Source organism: Pelophylax lessonae (assembly GCF_965119305.1).
Source record: "Pelophylax lessonae genome assembly, chromosome: 9".
NCBI lineage: Eukaryota > Metazoa > Chordata > Amphibia > Anura > Ranidae > Pelophylax > Pelophylax lessonae.
Window position 1 is genome coordinate 256,815,812 of NC_138776.1, and position 22,488 is coordinate 256,838,299.

General features: G+C 44.6%; 4 protein-coding genes across 4 annotated transcripts in view; 3 read left to right on the forward strand and 1 right to left on the reverse strand.

Moving 5' to 3' along the window:
* Window positions 1-22,488, reverse strand: part of LOC309564399 (uncharacterized protein) — a 252,084-nt gene that overhangs the window by 79,635 nt on the left and 149,961 nt on the right. The gene's annotated exons all lie outside the window — the stretch shown is intronic.
* The window catches only part of LOC309562715 (uncharacterized protein), a 47,429-nt gene continuing 28,757 nt past the window's right edge, over window positions 3,817-22,488 (forward strand). The window contains exon 1 of the mRNA XM_082267002.1: window positions 3,817-4,004. Within this exon, the coding sequence (XP_082123128.1) occupies window positions 3,920-4,004 (85 nt within the window). The 5' untranslated portion in view covers window positions 3,817-3,919. The remainder of the gene's footprint in view (window positions 4,005-22,488) is intronic.
* LOC309562697 (uncharacterized protein) lies at window positions 4,363-8,484 on the forward strand. The gene is made up of 2 exons (XM_082266981.1): window positions 4,363-4,470; window positions 6,876-8,484. The coding sequence occupies exons 1-2, from the start codon at window positions 4,419-4,421 to the stop codon at window positions 8,453-8,455; spliced, it is 1,632 nt and encodes a 543-aa protein (XP_082123107.1). The 5' UTR covers window positions 4,363-4,418; the 3' UTR covers window positions 8,456-8,484.
* Window positions 16,231-19,323, forward strand: LOC309562736 (uncharacterized protein). The gene is made up of 3 exons (XM_082267024.1): window positions 16,231-16,334; window positions 16,453-16,647; window positions 18,022-19,323. The coding sequence occupies exons 2-3, from the start codon at window positions 16,461-16,463 to the stop codon at window positions 19,224-19,226; spliced, it is 1,392 nt and encodes a 463-aa protein (XP_082123150.1). The 5' UTR covers window positions 16,231-16,334; window positions 16,453-16,460; the 3' UTR covers window positions 19,227-19,323.

The following is a 22,488-nucleotide window of genomic DNA, read 5'->3' on the forward strand; positions in this document are numbered from 1 at the left end:
TGAAAGCTGGGGATTTCAGAGGACATGTCTTCAGCTAGAAAATGTTTTCCACTGAAACGTCTGCGATTTTAAAATAATTCCAACCAACTTTAGAGAAGGAACAAGGATATGGAAATGATCTTAAAAGTACAGGAAAGGGCAGTTAATTTATTAAAAAACAAAGTGCAGGTACATTGACGACATCTATAAGCTGTAACTGAAGTAAACCACTGAGAACATGGAATGTAAATTAATATGTTATAATTAAGAACCTTCCACTTACACAGCTACCACATGGCCTTACTGCTCCTACTTTTACATTTGTTAGATATTTATGTCAACACAGGAAGACCGCATTTGGCTTATAAACTTGTTGCAGAATATCTGAGAGGAACAACAGAAAACTAGAACATTATTGTATGTAACGAATATTTATTTAGCACTACAAGTGTACAAAAAGTTTTCTATAAAAAAAAAAAAGTTTTAACGTGTTTTTCCTCTTTTCTTTTGAGATATCTCTTCTCGACAACCACTACTTTAAAGTAACTAAAAAAAAAAATCGGGAATGATAAAATTATAATAAACTTTTTTTTTTTTTTTTTTACTGGTTATTTAGGCTAAATAAAATATTTAAACATTTTTAGAATTAATTTTGACTTCTTAAAATATCTACATTCTATTTCAGTGGTTTCCAACCTCATTCCTCAAGTACCCCAAACAAGTCCTTTTTTCAGAACTTGATTCACCTTGCGCAAGTGCTTTAACCACTTTACACCCAGGCCAATTTTGACACTTATCTCCTACATGTAAAAATCTTTTTTTTTTTTTGCTGGAAAATGACTTACAACCCCCAAACATTTTTATTTTTATTTTTGCAGAGGCCCTGGATAATAAAATGATGGGTGTTGCAATTTTTTTTATGGCACGGGGTATTTGCCAAGCAGGTTTACAAATGCAATTTTTTTGGGGGGAAAAAATACACTTTAACCACTTGCCGACTGCCAGCCGCAGATATACTGCGGCAGGCTGGCTCAACCGCGTGAACCGATGTATCAATACATCAGTTTGCGGGAGCGCTCCTGGGAGCGTGCACGCCCCCATTAGACAGCGGGGAAGCCGATCCACTGGGCCGGCGTCCGCGATTGCTGCCAAGCACCCGCGATCGCTCCCAGTGGAGAGAGAACGACGGTCTGCTGTTGTAAACACAGCAGACCGTTGCTCTCTCTGGAACGAACACAGGGCGCCCTGTGATCCTCCTATATAGGATCACAGATCTCTGTGTTGATTCCCCAAGCCCATCCCCCTCATAGTTAGAAAACACCCCCTAGGCTCACACTTAACCCTTTGATCGCCCTTGGGTTAACCCCTTCCCTGCCAGTGTCATTATTACAGTAACAGTGCATATTTTTCGCACTGATTACTGTAGTAATGTCACTGGTCCCCCCAAAAGTGTCAAAAATGTCAGTTAGGGGGTTCGATCTGTCCGCCGCAATCTCGCTAAAAATCGCAGATTGCCGCCATTACTAGTAAGAAAATATGACATAAATCTTTCCCCTAGTTTGTAGACACATTTGCACAAACCAATCAATATACACTTATTGGGATTTTTTTACCAAAACTTTGTAGCAGAATACAAATTGGCCAAAAATTATGATTTTTTTTTATTTTATTGGGAATGTTATATAGCAGAAAGTGACAAATATTGTTTTTTTTTTTTTTTCAGAATTGTCGCTCTTTTTTTGTTTTTTTTCGCTCTGTTTTGGGTTCCATTAAACCCTCGCTGAGAAATCCTGCTTTAGACTGTAGAGTTGGAGTCCTAAGAGCAGCAAATCTTCTAACCTAAGTTTTCGAGCCAAATGGGAAAGTCAAACCAAAATTAATATTTCTGAAAGGTAGAAATTGCTCATTGCTCAAGGAATCCCTAGCAAACTCTGGAGGAACCTTACGGTTCCATTAAACCCTCGCTGAGAAATCCTGCTTTAGACTGTAGAGTTGGAGTCCTAAGAGCATTAAATCTTCTAACCTAAGATTGCGAGCCAAATGGAAAAGTCAAACCAAAATTAATATTTCTGAAAGGTAGAAATTGCTCATTGCTAAAGGAATCCCTAGCAAACTCTGGAGGAACCTTACGGTTCCATTAAACCCTCGCTGAGAAATCCTGCTTTAGACTGTAGAGTTGGAGTCCTAAGAGCAGTAAATCTTCTAACCTAAGTTTTCGAGCCAAATGGGAAAATCAAACCAAAAATTAATATTTCTGAAAGGTAGAAATTGCTCATTGCTCAAGGAATCCCTAGCAAATTCGGGAGGAACCCTGGTCTAAATAGTGCAAAAGGGAGATGTGAAAAAATATTTGCATTTTGGCAGCTTTTTAAAGCTATCTTTAGGAACAAATCTGGAAAAAAAATCAGGAACAGGGAGCTATAACACCAAATTATTAATGTGATTCATTCATCAGCTGCCGCCATTTTTTTGTAGCCTGCCCAAGCAGAGACAGGAAGGGAAGCACCAAAAAACAGGAAGTAGTAACTCTGTGGAAAATGAAGTTCCGGGTTATAAGGTAACATGACAGGAAGTAGAAAGTGGACATTGAAGTTGCTGGCAGCAGGTAATGGTGTTCTTTTTACAGCCTGTACTCTAGTTTTAGTTTATAAGACGGGAATACTATTGGGTAATATTCATGTGGATATACTTGAAGAACCAAAGAAACTAAAAACAATTATAAAATCCATGATTATCCATGATCATGCGTGGATTTGTTTATAAGACAAGTACCGCATGGAAGAGCAGATATTTCCCATTTATAATACCCGATTCCTAGTTGTCCAGTTTGCAGGAAAATTCCCTGGAAATTGCCAGTTTTGGATATCTTTTGCACTCATGAAACTTTTATGTGTTTATATGTGAATTGATAAATGTTACTAAAACCTAATAATCAATATAGTTTTATTTCGACAAAGTTCATATCTAAAAATGGCGAGATTCAGCACTTCCCCATCCCACACCACTGGAAAAAGACTTCCATCAAAGTTCCCTCATAACATTCATGTAACCATTCCCAATCTTACTTATTCCTTACTTCTATCCATCTGCAGAGGAAAGAGGTCCTAGTGGCACGATGGAAGATGACCAGAGTCACATGACAGAGAGGATAGTAGACCTTACTCTGGAGATCATCTACCTGCTGACCGGAGAGGTGAGGAGGATTCTGGGAGGTCACATGACATCACTCTTATCTCTATTAATAAAACACAGACCTGACCGGAGAGGTGAGGAGGATTCTGGGAGATAACATGACATCATTCTTATCTCTAATAACAAAACACAGACCTGGCCGGAGGGGTGAGGAGGATTCTGGGAGGTCACATGACATCACTCATGTCTATTAATAAAACACTGACTTGACCAGAGAGGTGAGGAGGATTCTGGGAGATAACATGACATCAATCTTACCTCTAATAACAAAACACAGACCTGGCCGGAGGGGTGAGGAGGATTCTGGGAGGTCACATGACATCACTCACAACTCTATTAATAAAACACAGAGCTTACTGGAGAGGAGAGGAGGATTCTAGGAGGTCACATGACATCACTCTTATCTCTATTAATAAAACACTGACCTGACCGGAGAGGTGAGGAGGATTCTGGGTGGGTCATGTGATATCAGTCTTGCTCTTTCAATACAGAGTTTTCCCGTTATGAAATCTGGTGACCAAGTGACCATCAAGATGCCTCCACCTTGCTCCTTGACACCTGAGAGAATCAAGCAGAAAGTTCTAGAAGTCACCCAGAAGATGATTGAGCTGTTAACGGGAGAGGTGAGCGGTGCCGGGAATTCTGGGACATTATCCAGTAACAGACAAGGGATGTGTCTGGATGGTGACTGTATCATTGTGTGTGTCAGGTTCCTATAAGGTGTCAGGATGTCACTGTCTATTTCTCCATGGAGGAGTGGGAGTATATAGAAGGACACAAGGATCTCTACAAGGACGTCATGATGGAGAATCAGCCGCCCCTCACATCACCGGGTAAGAGGAGACTTTATTGTAAAGGAGAGAGCAGTACGGAGGGTCCACCTAGATCCCCCATCATCTGATAAACACATAGAAACAATGTATTCAGTCAGTGTGTGTGTTTCCTACAGATGGATCCAGTAATGGGAACCCACCAGAGAGATGTCCCCGTCCCCTGTATTCCGAGGATTCCTCACAGGAAAATCACGACATCCCCCGCTATGATCAGGTAGGAGTAACTTGGTCTCCCCAGATATCAGTATGACTCTGCATTGTATGATCTGTACAGAAAATGTGGGAAAATTATAATGTAATAGTTATCTGTTCAATACTTTTAGGTGTTAAATTTGTTATCTTTATGTTTTTTAGGTTGAAGACCAGATTGATATTAAAATTGAAGTTAAAGATGAAGATGAAGATGAGATCTATATGTGGAGTGATGAACAATGTAAGGAGGACGATCCTTCAAAGGTCGGCACAGGTGAGTGATAAACAGTCAATGCAGAAAGGATCATCAGAGCCCATGTGTTTTATATCTATTTTACTTACTTTTCCCTAAATCCTTCCTGAAGTTGTCCATAGTGATTTGTTTGCTCTGGTTCTTTCTGATGGCTTCCACACAAACATTAATGGGCTACAGTTTTTCTCTGATCTGTCTTTGATACCTGCTCGTCTTTCTGTGGTGTCCCTGCCCTTTTTTTCTCCATTTCACATTGTTCTCCTCACTGGGACTCAACAATCCTAAATCAAGTTCAGATTTATGTTAGTGATCAAGTGTTTTTTTTTTTTTTTAACTACATTTCCTTTGTGCCTGAGTCACCATCATGGTGGTCTGAAACAGAACAGTATTGGGTGGAATACATAGCTGACCAACACAGACTCATGGTGCTCATTGGCTAATTTAATCACTGGCCTAAAGGAAATCAAAAAAAGAAAAAAAAAAAACTTCTGTTATTGACTCCTATATAGCATTTGGGTTTATTGAACCCCTGCTTTTAAAACAGACTTGGTTCTGCAATTCCGCATTAGCTTTTGTGAACTTTCCACCATGTACACATATCTACTGTATTTGCTTTATGTTGGACCGGTTGCTTTTGATTGTAACGGTAGTGGGTCATGGTGTCTGGTTGGTTAAGGTGAATGCTTTGTGGTTGGAACTTCATCAGGTGTGGACCTGCCAGTGTTGGAGCTACATCAGGGGAGATCTATTCTAGAGGGCAGGGTTGGAGCTACATCAGGGATGGATCTATTCTAAAGGGCAGAGTTGGAGCTACATCAGGGATGGACCTATTCTATAGAGGGCAGAGTTGGAGTTACATCGGGGATGGACCTATTCTATAGAGGGCAGAGTTTGAGCTACATAAGGGGTGGATCTATTCTAGATGGCAGGGTTGGAGCTACATCAGGGGTAGATCTATTCTAGAGGGCAGGGTTGGAGCTACATCAGGGGTTGATATATTCTAGAGGGCAAGGTTAAAGCTACATCAGGGGGGTGAACCTATTCTAGAGGTCAGGGTCAGAACTACATCAGGGGTGGCATTATTCTAGAGGCAGGGTTGGAGCTGCATTAGGTGGTGGACGAATTCTATAGGGCAGGGTTGGAGCTACTTTAGGGATCAGGGGTGGACCTATTCCAAAGGGCAGGGTTAGAACTACATCAGGGGTTGATCTACTCTGGAAGGCAGGGTTGGAGCTACATCAGAGGTGGACCTATTCTAGAGGGCAGAGTTGGAGCTACAACAGGGGTGGACCTTTTCTAGAGGGCAGGATTAGAAATTCTTCAGGGATGGACCTATTCTAGAAGGCAGGGTTGGAGCTACATCAGGGGTGGACCTATTCTAGAGGACAGAGTTAGAACTACATCAGGGGTGGACAGATTCTAGAGGGCAGGGTTGGAGCGACATCGGGGTGGCCCCATTCTAGAGGGCAGGGTTGGAACTACCTCAGATGATGAACCTAATCTAGAGGGCAGGGTTGGAATTACATCAGGGGTGAACAGATTCTATAGGGCAGGGTTGGAGCTACATCGGGGTTTTCCCATTCTAGAGGGCAGGGTTGGAACTACATCAGATGATGGACCTATTCTAGAGGGCAGGGTTAGAGTTACATCGGGGGTGGACCTATTTTACAGGGCAGGGTTGGAACTACATCAGCGATGAGCCTTTTCTAGAGGGTAAGGTTGGAACTTTCTGGGGGCTTGGTATTTCGAGAAATAATAATTGGTGACTTGATTTACTAAGGTGTTTCTGTTGTCTGAAATGGATGCTTGCGTTCCTTGGCTCTTTCGAGGCTCCTCATTGCTCCTATGCTGAACCGGCTGCTTATTGAACTTGATAAATCAAAATTAAGATCCTAAAACAAGGATCAGAATTCCAAGCTATGACAATAATCCCATAATATACAGGAAGAAAACAAAAGAGCCTGGAGCTGGTCAATAACTCAAATGTAAAATATTAAAAAGCAATGAGCATCACTCATTTTTGTTATCTGATTTAAGATGTCATATTTTTATGGTTATGTGGATTTACGTAGGGAGCCATAATCAAACGTTAACTAATTATACATGCGAGTTCGTAACTCGTGACCATGTGCCCCCTCAATCTGTATGTTCTTGGATAGAGGACAAAGCTCCCTTGTTATAGATACGGTGGTTATGGTTTGGTATTGTTCTTCAACATATCTGGTAGTCTTGAAGATGGTTGGGGATGTGCATTCTGCCTTGGACATATCTGAACTTTAAAAATTTGAATTCTTATTGACTTAACACAGTGGCTGAAGATCCATCTATTTGTAGTTATTATGTGGTATTACGATCTTTTCCTTGTTGTAATAAGAGCCAAACTGACTTTCCTTTGTGTTAAAATATCACATACATCTTATTCCCAGCGAACGGGAAGAATTTCATGACACCATCCCAAGAGGACAACGTCGTGCCAACCTGCCCAGTGGTAAATGTAATGCTGACAAGCAACCATGCAGATTTTCATAGTGAGGATTCTTCTATCAGTGAGTCACATATTGCTACCTCAAGCTTCTACGGAGGACTTCATGGGTCAGACAGGTCACTTGATCCACGTAACCTTGAGGAGTCTGCTCCTAGTACTTCCCATGCAGGGTTTCAAAGTATGGATTGGTCACCAGATCTTTCTTACCCCGATGAACCTTTTTCCAGTCAATTATACGCCGAGATCCATGATTCAGAACTTACGGATGAAAAAGACTTTCCTTGTCCTGAATGTGGGAGACGTTTTACCAGCAAAACAGACCTTTTGAGGCACTATAGATCTCACACGGTGGAGAAGCCCTTTCGTTGCTCCAAATGTGGTAAACGCTTCTTCCGTCAATCCCACCTTAAGGAGCATAAGAAGGTTCACTCAAACGAGCGCCCTTTTCCGTGTCCCGACTGCGGCAAACGTTTTCTACGCCGGTCGGGTCTTGCCGAACATCGGAACCTGCTGCACACGTTTCTCGCAGATAGTAAGCTGTTACTTTGCGTTGACTGCGGGGAATGTTTTCCGCATCAGTCAGAACTCACTCAGCATCAGTTGATTCACAAGCAACAAAAATCAAACTTGGCTATTTCTCGCCGCCAGACAGATGATTCTTCCAAGAAGCCATTTCAGTGTCTTGAATGTGGAAAATTTTTTGTCAGTAAAGATTACATCATTAAACATCAGAGGCACCACGCGGGCGAAGGCCTTCCTTGTCCGGAATGTGGGAAACGCTTTTTGCGCCAGTCTCACCTTAGTGCACACATCCTAATTCACACGGGAGAGAAGCCGTTCCTCTGCCCTGACTGCGGCAAGTGTTTTAACCAGAAGTCCTCCCTGACTAAGCACCGCCAGACTCACAAAGGTCAAACCTTTACCTGCCCACACTGCGGGAAATACTTCCCACAAAGAATGGACCTGAGGAATCACCTGAAGGTCCATACAGGCTTGAGGACATTTGCATGCTCAGAATGTGAGAAGTGCTTTCTAAAGAAGTCACACTTGACCGAACACCAGAGGGTTCACACGGGCGAGCGGCCCTTTTCATGTCCGGACTGCGGGAAGAGCTTCAACCAGAAGTCTGCCATGACTAAGCACTGTAAAATTCACAAACGTGGAAGCTTTACCTGCCCGCAGTGTGAGAAAAGTTTTCTGAAGAAATCGGAACTGAAGAACCACCTGAAGGTTCACACAGGCTTAGAGACGTACACGTGTCTGGAGTGCGAGAAGTGCTTTCTAAAGGAGTCAGAGCTCATTGAACATCGGACGGTTCACGCGGTCGAACGGCCTTTCTCATGCTCAGACTGCGGAAAGTCTTTCTCCAAGATGACCTACCTTATTGACCATGCCAGAATCCATGGAAGAGAAGAGAAGCCATATTCCTGCTCTGAGTGCGGGGAACACTTTGCTACAGAAGCACATGTAGAGGCTCATCAGGACGTTCACAAGGAGGAAGCAAGCTTTCCTGTGAGATAAAGTGGTTTTCCTCTGCTAGCCAATTAGAAGTCAATTAAAAAAAAAAAAAACCTCATTCAGGAGTAATGCCTTCCCTCAACCTCAATGGTGGACCAGTTCTGCTGAGTCTCTAAAGCTTTCTAAGGTTCTGAATAATTTGAAAGGTCTAAACAACCAGCTGGCCAGAGCCTCCTGAAAATGGGATATTGGATGTTTGTATTATTTCCCCGTGAAAAAAGTTTTTTAGTATATCCAGATAAAACATTTTTTTTTTTTTTTTTTTTTAGTTTATGGATAGACTGTAGAACAGCTAAAACTTCTGTCAGACCTAAGACCAAAGTCCACTTTGTTTTGTCTTTCCCTATATCCAGGGCTTTTTTTCTCAGACAATAGGTGCAGGAACTCCCCTCTTTCCGAGGTACTCCTTTTCTCTGGCCCTACCCACCTCCGAGCATCATTCCTTGGTCCCACCTCCGAGCACCATTCCTTGGTTCCACCCCTACCCACCTCCAAACACCATTCCTTGGTTCCACCCCCTACCACCATTCCTTGGTTCCACCCCTACCCACCTCCGAGCACCATTCCTTGGTCCCACCTCCGAGCACCATTCCTTGGTTCCACCCCTACCCACCTCCAAGCACCATTCCTTGGTTACACCCCCTACCACCATTCCTTGATTCCGTCCCCTACCCACCTCCCAATACTGCCCTTTTAGACAATAGAGAACCAAATATCATTTTGTGGTGCTAAGTAATTTGTATACAATTTGGGAGTGATAACAAGAAAGGTAGTAAAATAGATCCCCTGCAGCCAGCAACAATAGATCCTCCTAACAATGGACCACAAAATCCCCCCCTAGGAACAACAGACTCCGGCAGCAACAACAGATCTCCCTACAGCTAGCATCAATGGATCCCTCCCTCAACAGTAGATCTCCCCCAGCAAAAACTGAACCCCAGCAACATAGGACTCATCCCCAGCAACAATAGATCCCCCACCAGCAACAATAGACCCCCTTGCTAAAATATATCCTCTCCAGTTAGAGTAGATCCCCTCACAGCAAGCATCAATAGACCCTGAAGCACACCCCAGCACCCTTTACTATTACATACAGTCAGTTCTGGAGGTGCCGAAACTGCGTTCCCCCACGTTCCCGCTGAAAAAAAGCCCTGCCTATATCCATCACACCTACGGATAGCAAATGATCCCAATAAAGGTAACCCTCCCTATACTAGAACTTTTTTTTTTTTATTGTTACCTGTATCACCATTGGTGAGATTCGACCTTCATGGAAGTTTGAGTCACAGGCGATAAGACATTGACAGAAGGTCTAAGCCTTACATCTCCTTCTCCAAGTTTTGACTGAAATTGAGTTTAATAGTGCAGTAATTTTAGTATCAAACAGATCTCAATAAAACCAGGAACGCAGGCCGTCCCTGCTTGTCTATGGGCAGTGGAGCCAGAAAGACATCTTGGCAAGGACAATAGGACAGGCATTGGCCCTTTCTTGAACTCAGCCATTACCACATCCATGTGACTTGCCACCCTCTTTTCTCCATGGAGAAGGACTGGAGACCACATACAACTTTCCTTTATGCTGAGCAACACTCTGGCACCAGCTTTATGTGGAGGCCCTAAAGTTCACCCAGCCACCATGACAACAGTGGGTTTGGCATGGGGTCCCAGCATGGTGAACAGCCAGTTAATAACCAGACGCCATGTTGGAAATGTTAAGATACATCCTCAGGTAGTAACCTGGTATTCAGGTGTTTTATTATTAATATCCTTCATGTGATACAACAAGGTTCTTCTCTGTGCCTCTCACGAGGCTCCTGGAACACACAATAAACAGTTTCTAAAGTTACAAGATGTCTCCTCATCTGTGTGTCCAGTCCATTGGTTCGTTTTTGAGTGGCAGTTAGGTGTGGGGGCAGAGGAAGGTGAATGACCATGTTAAAGGGTCACATTTCACGTCGGGCTTGTGTGGACTGTGAGGTTTTGGTGCAGGTTGGCTGTTGGATTTGTATTACAAGTGGGGTTAAAGTTAGGCTGTTAGGGTTGTGTTAGACATTAGAGTGAGGTCAAGGATTACATTTTGGGGCTGATTTGAAAGTGAGGTCAAGGGTTATGGTTTTGGGGTTGGTTGGAGGGTGATGTCAAGGGTTACGTTTTCAGGGTTGACTTGCACAGACTTCATAAAATGAATGTCAATGCAAGTCGCTCCGAGGTTGCCCCGAAGTAGTACAGGACCCTTTTTCTAAGTCGGAGCGACTTGTGTCGCTCCTATTAGAACCGTTCCTGTACTACACAATGGACCGCGACGGTCCGCGACTTGCCAGGCTGACAAGTCGCCTGGCAAGTCGTACTAGTGTGAACCGGCATTGAGAGTGAAGTCAGGGGTTACATTTTTGGGATTAGTTTGATGGTGAAAACAAGGGTTACGTTTTTGGGGTTGATTTGATGGTGAGGTCAAAGTTTATGTTTTGGAGTTAATTTAAGAGTGAAGTCAAGGGTTACTTTTTGGAGTTTGATGGTAAGGACAAGGGTTGGGTTTTTAGGGTTAGTTTGATGGTAAGGTCAAGGGTTACATTTTTGGAGTTTGATGGTAAGGACAAGGGTTGGGTTTTTGGAGTAGATTTGAGAGTGAGGTCAAAGGTTACATTTTTGGAGTTTGATGGTGAGGACAAGGGTTACATTTTTGGGGTTGATTTGAGGGTGAGGTCAAGGGTTACGTTTTTGGGGTTAATTGGAGGGTGAGGTCAAGGGTTACGTTTTTAAGGGTTGGTTTGAGAGTGATGTCAGGGGTTGCATTTTTGGAGTTATATTGATGGTGAGAACAAGGGTTACATTTTTGGGGTTGATTTGATGGTGTGGTCAAAAGTTATGTTTTGGAGTTCATTTGAGAGTGAGTTTAAGGGTTACGTTTTGGGAGTTTGATGGTGAGGTCAAGGGTTACATTTTTGGGGTTAATTGAGAGTGAGGTCAAGGGTTATGTTTTTGGGGTAAGTTGGAGGATAAGGTCAAGGGTTACGTTTTCAGGGTAGATTTGAGAGTGAGGGCAAGGGTTATGTTTTTGGGGATAGTTGGAGGGCGGGATCAAGGGTTACGTTTTTGCAGTTAATTTGAGAATGAGGTCAATGGTTACATTTTTGGAGCTAGTGTGAGGGTGAGGTTGAGGGTTACATTTAAGGGTGAGGTTAGGGGTTACTTTTTTGGGGTAGATTTGAGAGTGAGGTTAGGGGTTACTTTTTTGGGGTTAGTTTGATGGTGAGGTCAAGAGTTATGTTTTCGGGGTAGATTTGAGAGTGGGGTCAAGGGTTACCGTATGTTTTTGGGGTTAGTTCGATGGTGATGTCAAGGGTTTACGTTTTTGCAGTTAGTTTGAGAATGAGGTCAAGGGTTACGTTTTGGGGGCTAGTGTGGGGCTGAGGTCAAGGGTTACGTTTTTTATGTTGATTTGAGAGTGAGGTCAAATGTTACATTTTTGGGGTTAGTTTGATGGTGAGATCAAGGGTTACGTTTTCCGGGTAGATTTGAGAGTAAGGTCAAAGGTTAAGTTTTTGGGGTTAGTTGGAGGGTGAGGTCAAGGGTTATGTTTTTTTGGGGTTGATTTAAGAGTGAGGTCAAGGGTTACGTTTTTGCAGTTAGTTTGAGAATGAGGTCAAGGGTTACGTTTTTTGGGGCTAGTGTGAGGTCAAGGGTTATGTTTTTGAGGTTGATTTTTTAGAGTGATGTTAAGGGTTACATTGTTTGGACGGGTTCGAGGGTTAGGTAAAGGATTTACGTTGTTGAGGTTGATTTAACGGTGAGGTCAGGGATGATGTTTTTGGTGTTGATTGAGAGAGAGGTCAAGGGTTATATTTTTGCGGTTAGTTTGAGGGTGAGGTCAGGGGTTACATTTTTGGGATTAGTTTGATGGTGAGAACAAGGGTTACGTTTTTGGGGTTGATTTGATGGTGAGGTCAAAGGTTATGTTTTGGAGTTAATTTTAGAGTGAGGTCAAGGGTTACATTTTTGGAGTTTGATGGTGAGGACAAGGGTTGAGTTTTTAGGGTTAGTTTGATGGTAAGGTCAAGGGTTATATTTTTGGAGTAAATTTGAGAGTGAGGTCAAGGGTTACATTTTTGGAGTTTGATGGTGAGGACAAGGGTTACATTGTTGGGGTTGATTTGATGGTGAGGTCAAGGGTTACGTTTTTGGGGTTAATTGGAGGGTGAGGTCAAGGGTTACGTTTTCGGGGGTTGGTTTGAGAGTGAGGTCAGGGGTTGCATTTTTGGAGTTATATTGATGGTGAGAACAAGGGTTACGTTTTTGGGGTTGATTTGACGGTGAGGTCAAAAGTTATGTTTTGGAGTTCATTTGAGAGTGAGTTTAAGGGTTACGTTTTGGGAGTTTGATGGTGAGGTAAAGGGTTACATTTTTGGGGTTAATTGAGAGTGAGGTCAAGGGTTATGTTTTTGGGGTAAGTTGGAGGATAAGGTTAAGGGTTATGTTTTCAAGGTAGATTTGAGAGTGAGGTCAAGGGTTATGTTTTTGGGGTTAGTTTGATGGTGAAGTCAAGGGTTATGTTTTTGGGGCTAGTTTGAGAATGAGGTCAAGAGTTACATTTTTGAGGTAGATTTGAGGGTGAGGTTAGGGGTTACTTTTTTGAGGCTAGTTGGACGGTGAGGTCAAGGGTTAAGTTTTCAGGGTTGATGTAAGAGTGAGGTCAAGGGTTACGTTTTTGGGGTTAGTTTGATGGTAAGGTCAAGGATTACGTTTTCAGGGTAGATTTGAGAGTGAGGTCAAGAGTTATGTTTTCGAGGTTAGCTGGAGGGTGGGATCAAGGGTTACGTTTTTTGGGTTGATTAAGGAGTGAGGTCAAGGGTAAATTTTTTGGGGTTAGTTTGATGGTGAGGTCAAGGGTTACGTTTTTGCAGTTAGTTTGAGAATGAGGTCAAGGGTTACGTTTTTGGGGCTAGTGTGAGGGTAAGGTCAAGGGTTACGTTTTTGGGGCTAGTGTGAGGGTAAGGTCAAGGGTTACATTTTTGCGGTAGATTTGAGGGTGAAGTTAGGGGTTACTTTTTTGAGGTTAGTTGGAGGGTGAGGTCAAGGGTTACATTATTTGGGGTTGATGTAAGAGTGAGGTCAAGGGTTACGTTTTTGGGGTTAGTTTGATGGTAAGGTCAAGGGTTACGTTTTCAGGGTAGATTTGAGAGTGAGGTCAAGAGTTATGTTTTCGAGGTTAGCTGGAGGGTGGGATCAAGGGTTACGTTTTTTGGGTTGATTAAGGAGTGAGGTCAAGGGTCAATTTTTTGGGGTTAGTTTGATGGTGAGGTCAAGGGTTACGTTTTTGCAGTTAGTTTGAGAATGAGGTCAAGGGCTACGTTTTTGGAGTTAGTTGGAGGGTGAGGTCAAGGGTTACGTTTTCGGGGTAGATTTCAGGGTGAGGTCAAAGGTTACGTTTTTGGGGTTAGTTGGAGGGTGAGGTCAAGGGTTACGTTTTTTGGGGTTGATGTAAGAGTGAGGTCAAGGGTTACGTTTTTGGAGTTAGTTTGATGGTGAGGTCAAAGGTTACGTTTTTAGGGCAAGTTTGAGGGTGAGGTCAAGGGTTACGTTTTTGCAGTTAGTTTGAGAATGAGGTCAAGGGTTACGTTTTTTTGGGGCTAGTGTGAGGTCAAGGGTTATGTTTTTGAGGTTGATTTTTTAGAGTGATGTTAAGGGTTACATTGTTTGGACGGGTTCGAGGGTTAGGTAAAGGATTTACGTTGTTGAGGTTGATTTAACGGTGAGGTCAGGGATGATGTTTTTGGTGTTGATTGAGAGAGAGGTCAAGGGTTATATTTTTGCGGTTAGTTTGAGGGTGAGGTCAAGGGTTATGTTTTTGAGTTTTCCGGGCAATGATAACGGTCTGTTACCTCATACTTTCGTTTTTTGGTACATTTTTTGGCATATTGCTATTTTATTTTTTGGGTCTGACAGCTTAGGTGTGATCTTTGCTGGCAGTAAATTGGCTGATATTGACTTACACTCCCTCACAGCGAACTCAGCTAACTCAGTTTTGTATTTGTTTTTCACAATGTGTCCATTGCCCTCATGTATAATGGCGGCTTTATCCACCATGCCCTCACCCAATATGGCCGCCCTCTCATTATCTGATTCTGGAGAATGCTAGCTCGCAATCACCGTGGGAAACCACGCCCCCTAAGGCCAACTCTGAGGTAAATAGGCGTCGGCCATTTTGTTGTAGTCCACAATTACACACGCAGAACAGTACCCTGAATTCCTAAATCTCAGACTGCTGCCGCTTCCCAGGAGGTCATTTATAGCTCATTTAAAATTCATTTTACCTCCTTGAAACGCTCCGTTTCTATGGGAACGGCTGACGCGGCGGCCATGTTGGATGCGGGCAGCGGCCGAATCGGTAGTTGGGCGCTCTAGAACCTCTTAGGGGGTTGTCCGCCGGGCGATTAACGGAGGCATTTTTTTTTCTTCCCCCCTGTCGGTCACACAGCTGTGTGGACGAGTAAAAGCGTAACGCACGCTGCGCTTTGCTTACAGGGGCGACTTCCGGTGGCGGGGCGGCCATGTTGGATTCGGGCATTAAAGCGGAAGTGGTCTGTGGAAGGTGGGGAGTGGGGCTGCTGAGGTGGTTCCCGGTTGTGGGATTTAGGAGAAGGTGAGTGGGGGTGAGGGAAGTGAAGGAGGGGATGAAATTGGAGCCATAGGAATATATTGGGGGAATATACAGAGAGATGAATGGAAGGGAGCCCCTGACTTGTGTTTGGGGGAGATGAAGGATACGGTGACACCAAGTCGGGGTCACGCTGACATTTACCCCCCTCAGCTGCGGAATTCCTACATTTTGCCATGTGCAGCATAAGAGACATTAGGACGTGGCGGCGCCGTGCTTCGGGGGTTATTAATAACCACTTGAGCCCCGGAAGATTTACCCCCCTTCATGACTTGGCCATTTTTTGGCGATTTGGCACTGCATTACATTAACGGACAATTGCGTGGTCGTGCAACTCTGTACCCAAATAAAATTTATGGCATTGCGTCCGCTGGACGCACTGATTGGCTCCCGCTGTGTCCAATCACAACAGGAACGGGTTGCCGGCAATTCGCGCGGGTGCACAAAATCACGTACAGGTACGTTATTTCGCGCAAGAGGGCCGCCATGCCGCAGTATATCTGCGTGGGGCGGTCCTCAAGTGGTTAATATTATATACACAACATAATAATGTAATACTAAACCTATATATAACCAAGACGTCGATGTTGAACCCTGTTGCCCACCCAATAGATGGATTCGGTTCAGCCAGGACGGACGTTTGCAATCAGGTAGACAATATCTAGCCGAGTCAGTTGGGACTGTTTAGTCTTCGGATGTTTGTCAGTAAATGGAATGGGCTGATTCCCGGCCTACATTGCTCCAAGGAGCCACTCTTATGTTGGTTTGTTAGAAGGTGTGAGGGATTCTGGAAGTGTACCTGAATAGGACTCCTTTTATCCCCACTGAGCAGGAATAAATCCTATCCGGGAGGTCCAACAGCCATCCTTGTGTGACGTGTCCACCAATCGGGAGCAGAGACCCAACACGGCTCCTTCACCTCACATCCCGACCACAGAGGTGAACACCGGGAAAAAGGTTCTGAGAGACCCCAGCATTATGGCGAGCCTGCCGCCCGTCACATCACCGGGTAAGAGGAGACTTTAGTGTAAAGGAGAGAGCAGTACGGAGGATCCACCTAGATCCCCCATCATCTGATAAACACATAGAAACAATGTATTCAGTCAGTGTGTGTGTTTCCTACAGATGGATCCAGTAATGGGAACCCACCAGAGAGATGTCCCCGTCCTCTGTATTCCCGGGATTCCACACAGGAAAGTCACACCATCCCTCACCATAATCAGGTAGGTGGGACTGAGCATTTTAACATTAACCAATTCCGGTTAGCCTGCACAACAACCTCTTAGCTAATCCAAGGACCATGACTTTTTATTTATTTTTTTAAAACAGAAGAAAAATCGGGGAGACCTTAAGATGGACATTTTCAAAAAAGAGGCAAAGGGGGGGATTGTGATACCGATGACAGTGAAAGGAGAGGAGGATGTGATACCGGTAATCGTGAAAGGCGAAGATGAGGTAATACCAGTGACGATAAAGGAGGAGGATATGGTGATACCGGTCATTGTGAAGGAGGAGGAAGATTTTCTAGAGGTTGGAACGGGTAGGTTTTTACCATAACAACCATCTCGTCTTCTCCCCTATCCTCTATGAGGAAGCGGCACGTTCCTTGTAGGTGTTATATCAGAAGCCATCAGTCCATGTTGGACTCTCCACCTTATATTATTACATATTATCAATTGGCAAGAGACATACCCTTATATATATATATATATATATATTTTTTAATTATTACAGTTGTTTCTATAGCCTCCACAATTTACGCAGTGCTTTACGTATATTATACATTCACATCACGCCCCTGCCTTTAACCAGTTCCGCCCACCCTTTAGCAAAATGACGGCCGGACGGGCCTTTCGTCGTTTCAGGTAGACCTCATATGACGTCCTCCCGAATTGTGCTGCGCTGCGTCATGACAGCCGGTGGCTGATCATTGTACCGGCTCACTGCCGGTACCATGTGATAGCTGTGACCAATCACAGCAGACCACATGACAGTTGTAAACAATGGATGGTTTCATTTCATGCCATCCATTGTGTACCATTGTGTTGCTAGCTGTGAGTCACATGGTACAGATAGGGCCGATCACAGCCCATCTGTACCATGTGATTAGCTGTGGCCAATCAAAGCTAATCACAAGGAAACAAACTGAATGAATCGTTTTCGTTTAGGAAAATGCGTGTTTATAGCAATATGAGCAATCATATTGTGTTTTTACAAAAAAAATCTTGATCACTTCCCCAGAGTAGTACAGTGTTACTATGGTAACACTGTATTGCTCTGGTCACAGTGTGTTTTAAAAAACAAAATCGTAAACAAAATGTAATAATAAAAATAAAGTAAAAATTGAACAAAAAATATTATTATTATTATTATTTTTTTTGCTATATTGTCCCCAGTCACTGTGACCAATCACAGCAGACCACATGACAGTTGTAAACAACGGATGGTTTCCTTTCATGCCATCCATTGTGTACCATTGTGTTGCTAGCTGTGATTAGTCATAGTGATCACATGGTACAGACAGGGCCAATCACAGCCCATCTGTACCATGTGATTAGCTAACAGATTACACTGTATCATGTCATTTGTTTTTTTTATTTTTTTAAAATCTCCTGCCGGTTCCACCCCCCTACGTCAGGGAATGGAACCGGAAGAAGGTGCCGCCACACAGCGGGAGGATTGCAGTGGAAGGTAAGTGTGATTGTGGGTAATCCTGAGTGTGGCTCGGGGTTACCGCTTTTGGCATTGTATAGTAACCCCGAGCCACACTTGGGAATACCGCCAGGGAGGTTAAGAACACACACACACACACAAAATTCAGAAATACATAGTTTTATTGGATTGCGTTTTACGTGCACATAATCAGATATCATTTTTTACTAATTTGTAGTTGTATTTTTATTTACCATAACAGGTGGCCCAAGCAGTATGGAGGCTTTGGAGGGTGGCGTTATATCATCTCCAAATTGCGACAATGAAGATAACGCCATCAGGGACGATTCTTCAGGAGAATATTTAGTCACTCGAATCATACACCCTGGCTATCACTATGCAAACTCACAAGCGTACCCCTCTAATCGTGAGGGTACATCAGAAGCCTTTAATATCTATCGGCATCCAACCAATCCAGGCCTTTCCGACCAGTCATATCTCTATCAGCAGGCCAAAAGTCAGACAGCCACAAAGCTGTTTTCCTGCACGGAATGCGGGCGAGAGTTTGACGATAAGCGGAAGCTCATCCGGCACCAGCGGCACCACACTGGGATAAAGCCCTTTTCTTGCCCAGAGTGCGGGAAGTGTTTCGCCGAAGCAGCTCAACTCCGGAAGCATCAGAAGACGCACACGGATGCTGAATTTTCCTGCCCGGAGTGCGGGAAGGGTTTTAGAGAAAGGTGTCGGCTCGTCGCCCACCAGGCCGTCCACCGAGGCGAGAAGCCCTACGGCTGTACGGAGTGCGGAAAACGTTTCATGACCAAAGACAATCTCGCCAGCCACGAACGGGTGCACACTGGAGAGAAGCCGTTTTCCTGCTGCGAGTGCGGCAGAGCCTTCGCCTGGTCCTCGCACCTCCGAAAACACATGAAGATTCATGGTGTGGAAATGCCATTCTCCTGCTCCGAATGCGGCAGAGGATTTATGGCGGAAGCAACGCTCATCCGACATCAGGCGACACACGCCAACAAGAAACCTTACACCTGCACAGAGTGTGGGAAGGGCTTTTCCGACCGGTCATACCTCTCGCGACATCACAGGATCCACACCGGCGAGAGGCCATTCTCGTGTGCGCTCTGTGGTAGAGAATTTGTGGACAAGTCAAACTTCATTAAACATCAGCAGCGGCACGCCGGGATCAAACCGTACTCGTGCTCAGAGTGTGGCAAAGAGTTTGCTGACAAATCAAGTTTAATCAGACATCAGCCGCTCCACACAGGGCTCAAACCATTTTCCTGCGCAGAGTGCGGTAAAGAATTTATAGGCAAGTCAAATTTTTTAAGACATCAGCGACTCCACAGCGGGATTAAACCGTTTGCATGCTCGGAGTGTGGCAGAGAGCTGGCAGATAAATCAAGTTTAATTCGGCATCAGCAGATTCATGTTGCAGTTTTACATTCAAACTAACTTTGGAGCACACCATGACCTCTATTGCTGAGTAGTTCGATATTACATCCCTTTCGTTCATTTGGCTGTCCCACTAGCTAAAAGCCATCGGCTGCCATAGAACTTTCTGTGGTTTGTTGCCTCTCAAATGGGTTTTTGCACAGCACGAGAGGCAGCAGTCCCTCTGAGGATGACCTAAGGCGGACATCGGCCGGGGAGCTATATGCCTGTCTTCGAGCTGATTATCACAAAGTGATATTGAAGGCATTCCTTCTAATCCCCCAAATCCTCCAGAGAATTTGAGAAAACGCAGATCAATTTAAACTGATTGGGCAGTTGAAGCGATTTCTGGATTGCGTTTATGGTGGCCCAGAATCTTTCTGAAAGCCATAGATGAGTTGTGGAATAAAGATCAAGAATAACACCATATCGTTGTCTGTCGTTTTTCTTCTCTCAGTGTACAGGTCCAGAGTTTTAGGTTTCAGACACGGGAAATTTCAAACTGAGCGTTGCTTGCCTAACAAAGAACGTTCCTGCAAACAGTACTTACATCTGTCGTGATATCGCTCCCAGGAGTGCAGCAGAAGCGTTCTCTGGACAAGGTGGAGAGTGTGATGTCACTGCCCTGCCTCCCCACTTTGTCCAGTCAGAGAAGGCTTTGATTGGTGAGCATGCCGAACAACTGATCTCCTGTGTTCGAAGTGCTTCAGGCAAGCCGCTCAGTACGGGACAAGGAAGCAAGTGGAGAGCACTGGAGTAGCAGTGATTTCCAGGGGCATCAGCCAGGTGTGGTATATACATAGTTACCTTGGTCCAAACTGGGCCAATGTAACTAAGTAAAAATATACCATAGCTGGAATTAATCTTTATGGCAATCAGGTCTACCAGTGCTTGGTTAACCACAGGACTTTATACACAATGCCATAGTTGCTGGCCAAGTGGTACAAGATGCAGAGCAAAGATACACTATATAAATGAGTATCTGTGGTGCTTGGAATAGTCAGGAAAGGACTGATCCTGCAGTGGGTGAGTAGCCAGTAGTGAAATACAGTAACAGGCAGAGTTCAAGGCTGAAAACAGTAGTGTAAACCAGAGACAGGCAGAGGTCAAGGCTGAAGGCAGTCAGTAGCATAAAGTGGGGACAGGCAGAGGCCAAGGCTGAAGGCAGTCAGTAGCGTAAACTGGGGACAGGTAGAGGTCAAGGCTGAAGGCAGTAGCGTAAGCTGGGGACAGGTAGAGGTCGGGGCTGAAGGCAGTCAGTAGCGTAAGCTAGGAACAGGTAGAGGTCGGGGCTGAAGGCAGTCAGTAGCGTAAGCTGGGGACAGGTAGAGGTCGAGGCTGAAGGCAGTCAGCATAAACTGGGGACAGGCAGAGGTCAAGGCTGAAGGCAGTCAGTAGCGTAAACTGGGGACAGGCAGAGGTCAAGGCTGAAGGCAGTCAGTAACGTAAATTGGGGACAGGTAGAGGTCAAGGCTGAAGGCAGTCAGTAGCATAAACCAGGGACAGGCAAACCGCAAGGCTGATGGCAGTCAGTTGCATAAACCAGGGACAGACTGGGGTCAAGGGTGAAGGCAGTCAGTAGCATAAACCAGGGAGAGACATACAGCAAGGCTGATGGCAGTGAGTAGTGTAAACCGAGGACAGGCAGAGGTCGAGGCTGAAACTAGTCAGTAGTGTAAACCAGGAAGAGGCAGATGTCAAGGGTGAAGGCAGTCAGTAGCGTAAAACCAGGGACAGGCAGAGGTCGAGGCTGAAAGCAGTCAGTAGTGTAAACCAGAGCCAGACAGAGGTCGAAGTTGAAGGCAGTCAGTAGCGTAAACCAGGGACAGGCAGAGGTTGAGGCTGAAGGCAGTCAGTAGTGTAAGCTAGAGCCAGCCAGAGGTCGAGGCTGAAAGCAGTCAGAATTGTAAACCAGAGCCAGGCAGAGGTCGAGGCTGAAGGTAGTCAGTAGTGTAAACCAGAGCCAGGCAGAGGTCGAGGCTGAAGGCAGTCAGTAGCGTAAACCAGGGACAGGCAGAGGTCAGAGCCAGTAACAAACAGTAAGTGTAATCCGTGGACAGGTCAGGGCAGGCAGCAGACTAGAATGTAATCCAGGGACAGGCTAATTAGAGTCAGAATCAAAGTCCAGAGTAATAAAGTACAGATCCAGTGTAGACTAAAATATTTTAAGCCCTTGGCTTGTGATGTTTGAATAAAATGCCACAGTGCTGCTGGCCAACAGAAGCAGAGGAGTCTAGGTAAACACAGCTTACCAACTGTCTTGCAACATGTCCTAACTGTGACTTGCTCAGTGTGACAGTGCTGGGCCAATAACCAGTCCAATTACATGGGGAGTTTCTATGGACATGTATAAGCTACGACTTGAGTGTCTCAAAGCTTCTACAGGGTGGATTCTCTGGGATCTGAATGGAGTGGCAGAAATGGATGGGCAGCTGGTGGAATTAAAGTGAACCTGATACTTTGCCCCTGTCCAAGATACAGCAAGCATAGACAATGTTTCTCATTGCAGTAAGAAAAGTTTTTACTTGTAGAATTGCATAGAATTGCAGCACTGTATTTCACAGCACCCAGTTAGAAGTCCTCTTATCCCGATCTGGCTGCAGATGACTGAAATTATTATAAAAGGGATGATAGACCTCAGCAGGTCAAGTGTGAAAGGGCTACAGGAGTGATGCTAGTCCTAGGCACTGGTTTGTGATGCTCTAGGCATACACCATGACCAGGAACTAACCCAGCTCGTGTCAGTCAGGCAATCGTATGCTGGAATGGAGCCAAGCATGGCATAGATCGCACCCGACCTGTCCTGAGGGAAATTTGTGGGCTGCCATTGCTGAACTTCAGATCTGAACGTTGTCCTTAACAGTAGCATTGAAAGGGAACTGTTCTTAAATCTAATAATCCCCATTTGGCTCCACCATCAATTGGAACCCCTTTAACCTAGAGTGGTTCTTTCCTGCCTAATACTTCCTACTCATGGCTGACACCAATGGCAGCTTCCAATGCTGGATGGGAGCCTTGCCTGAGATAGGTTACACTTGTCCTGTCCTGAGGGAAATACTTTGGTTGCCATTGCTTACCTTCAGATCTGAATGTTGTCCAGAAGGATGGCATAGAAGGGAAAGTGTTCTTAAATCTAACAACCCCCATCAATGAAAACTGCCTACTTCAGAGCAAGTCTGGGCTTCACATTTTCAACTCATGGCTGACACCAATGGCAGCTTCTAATGCTGGATGGAAGCCTTGCCTGGGATAGGTTACATCCATCCTCTCCTGAGGGAAATAC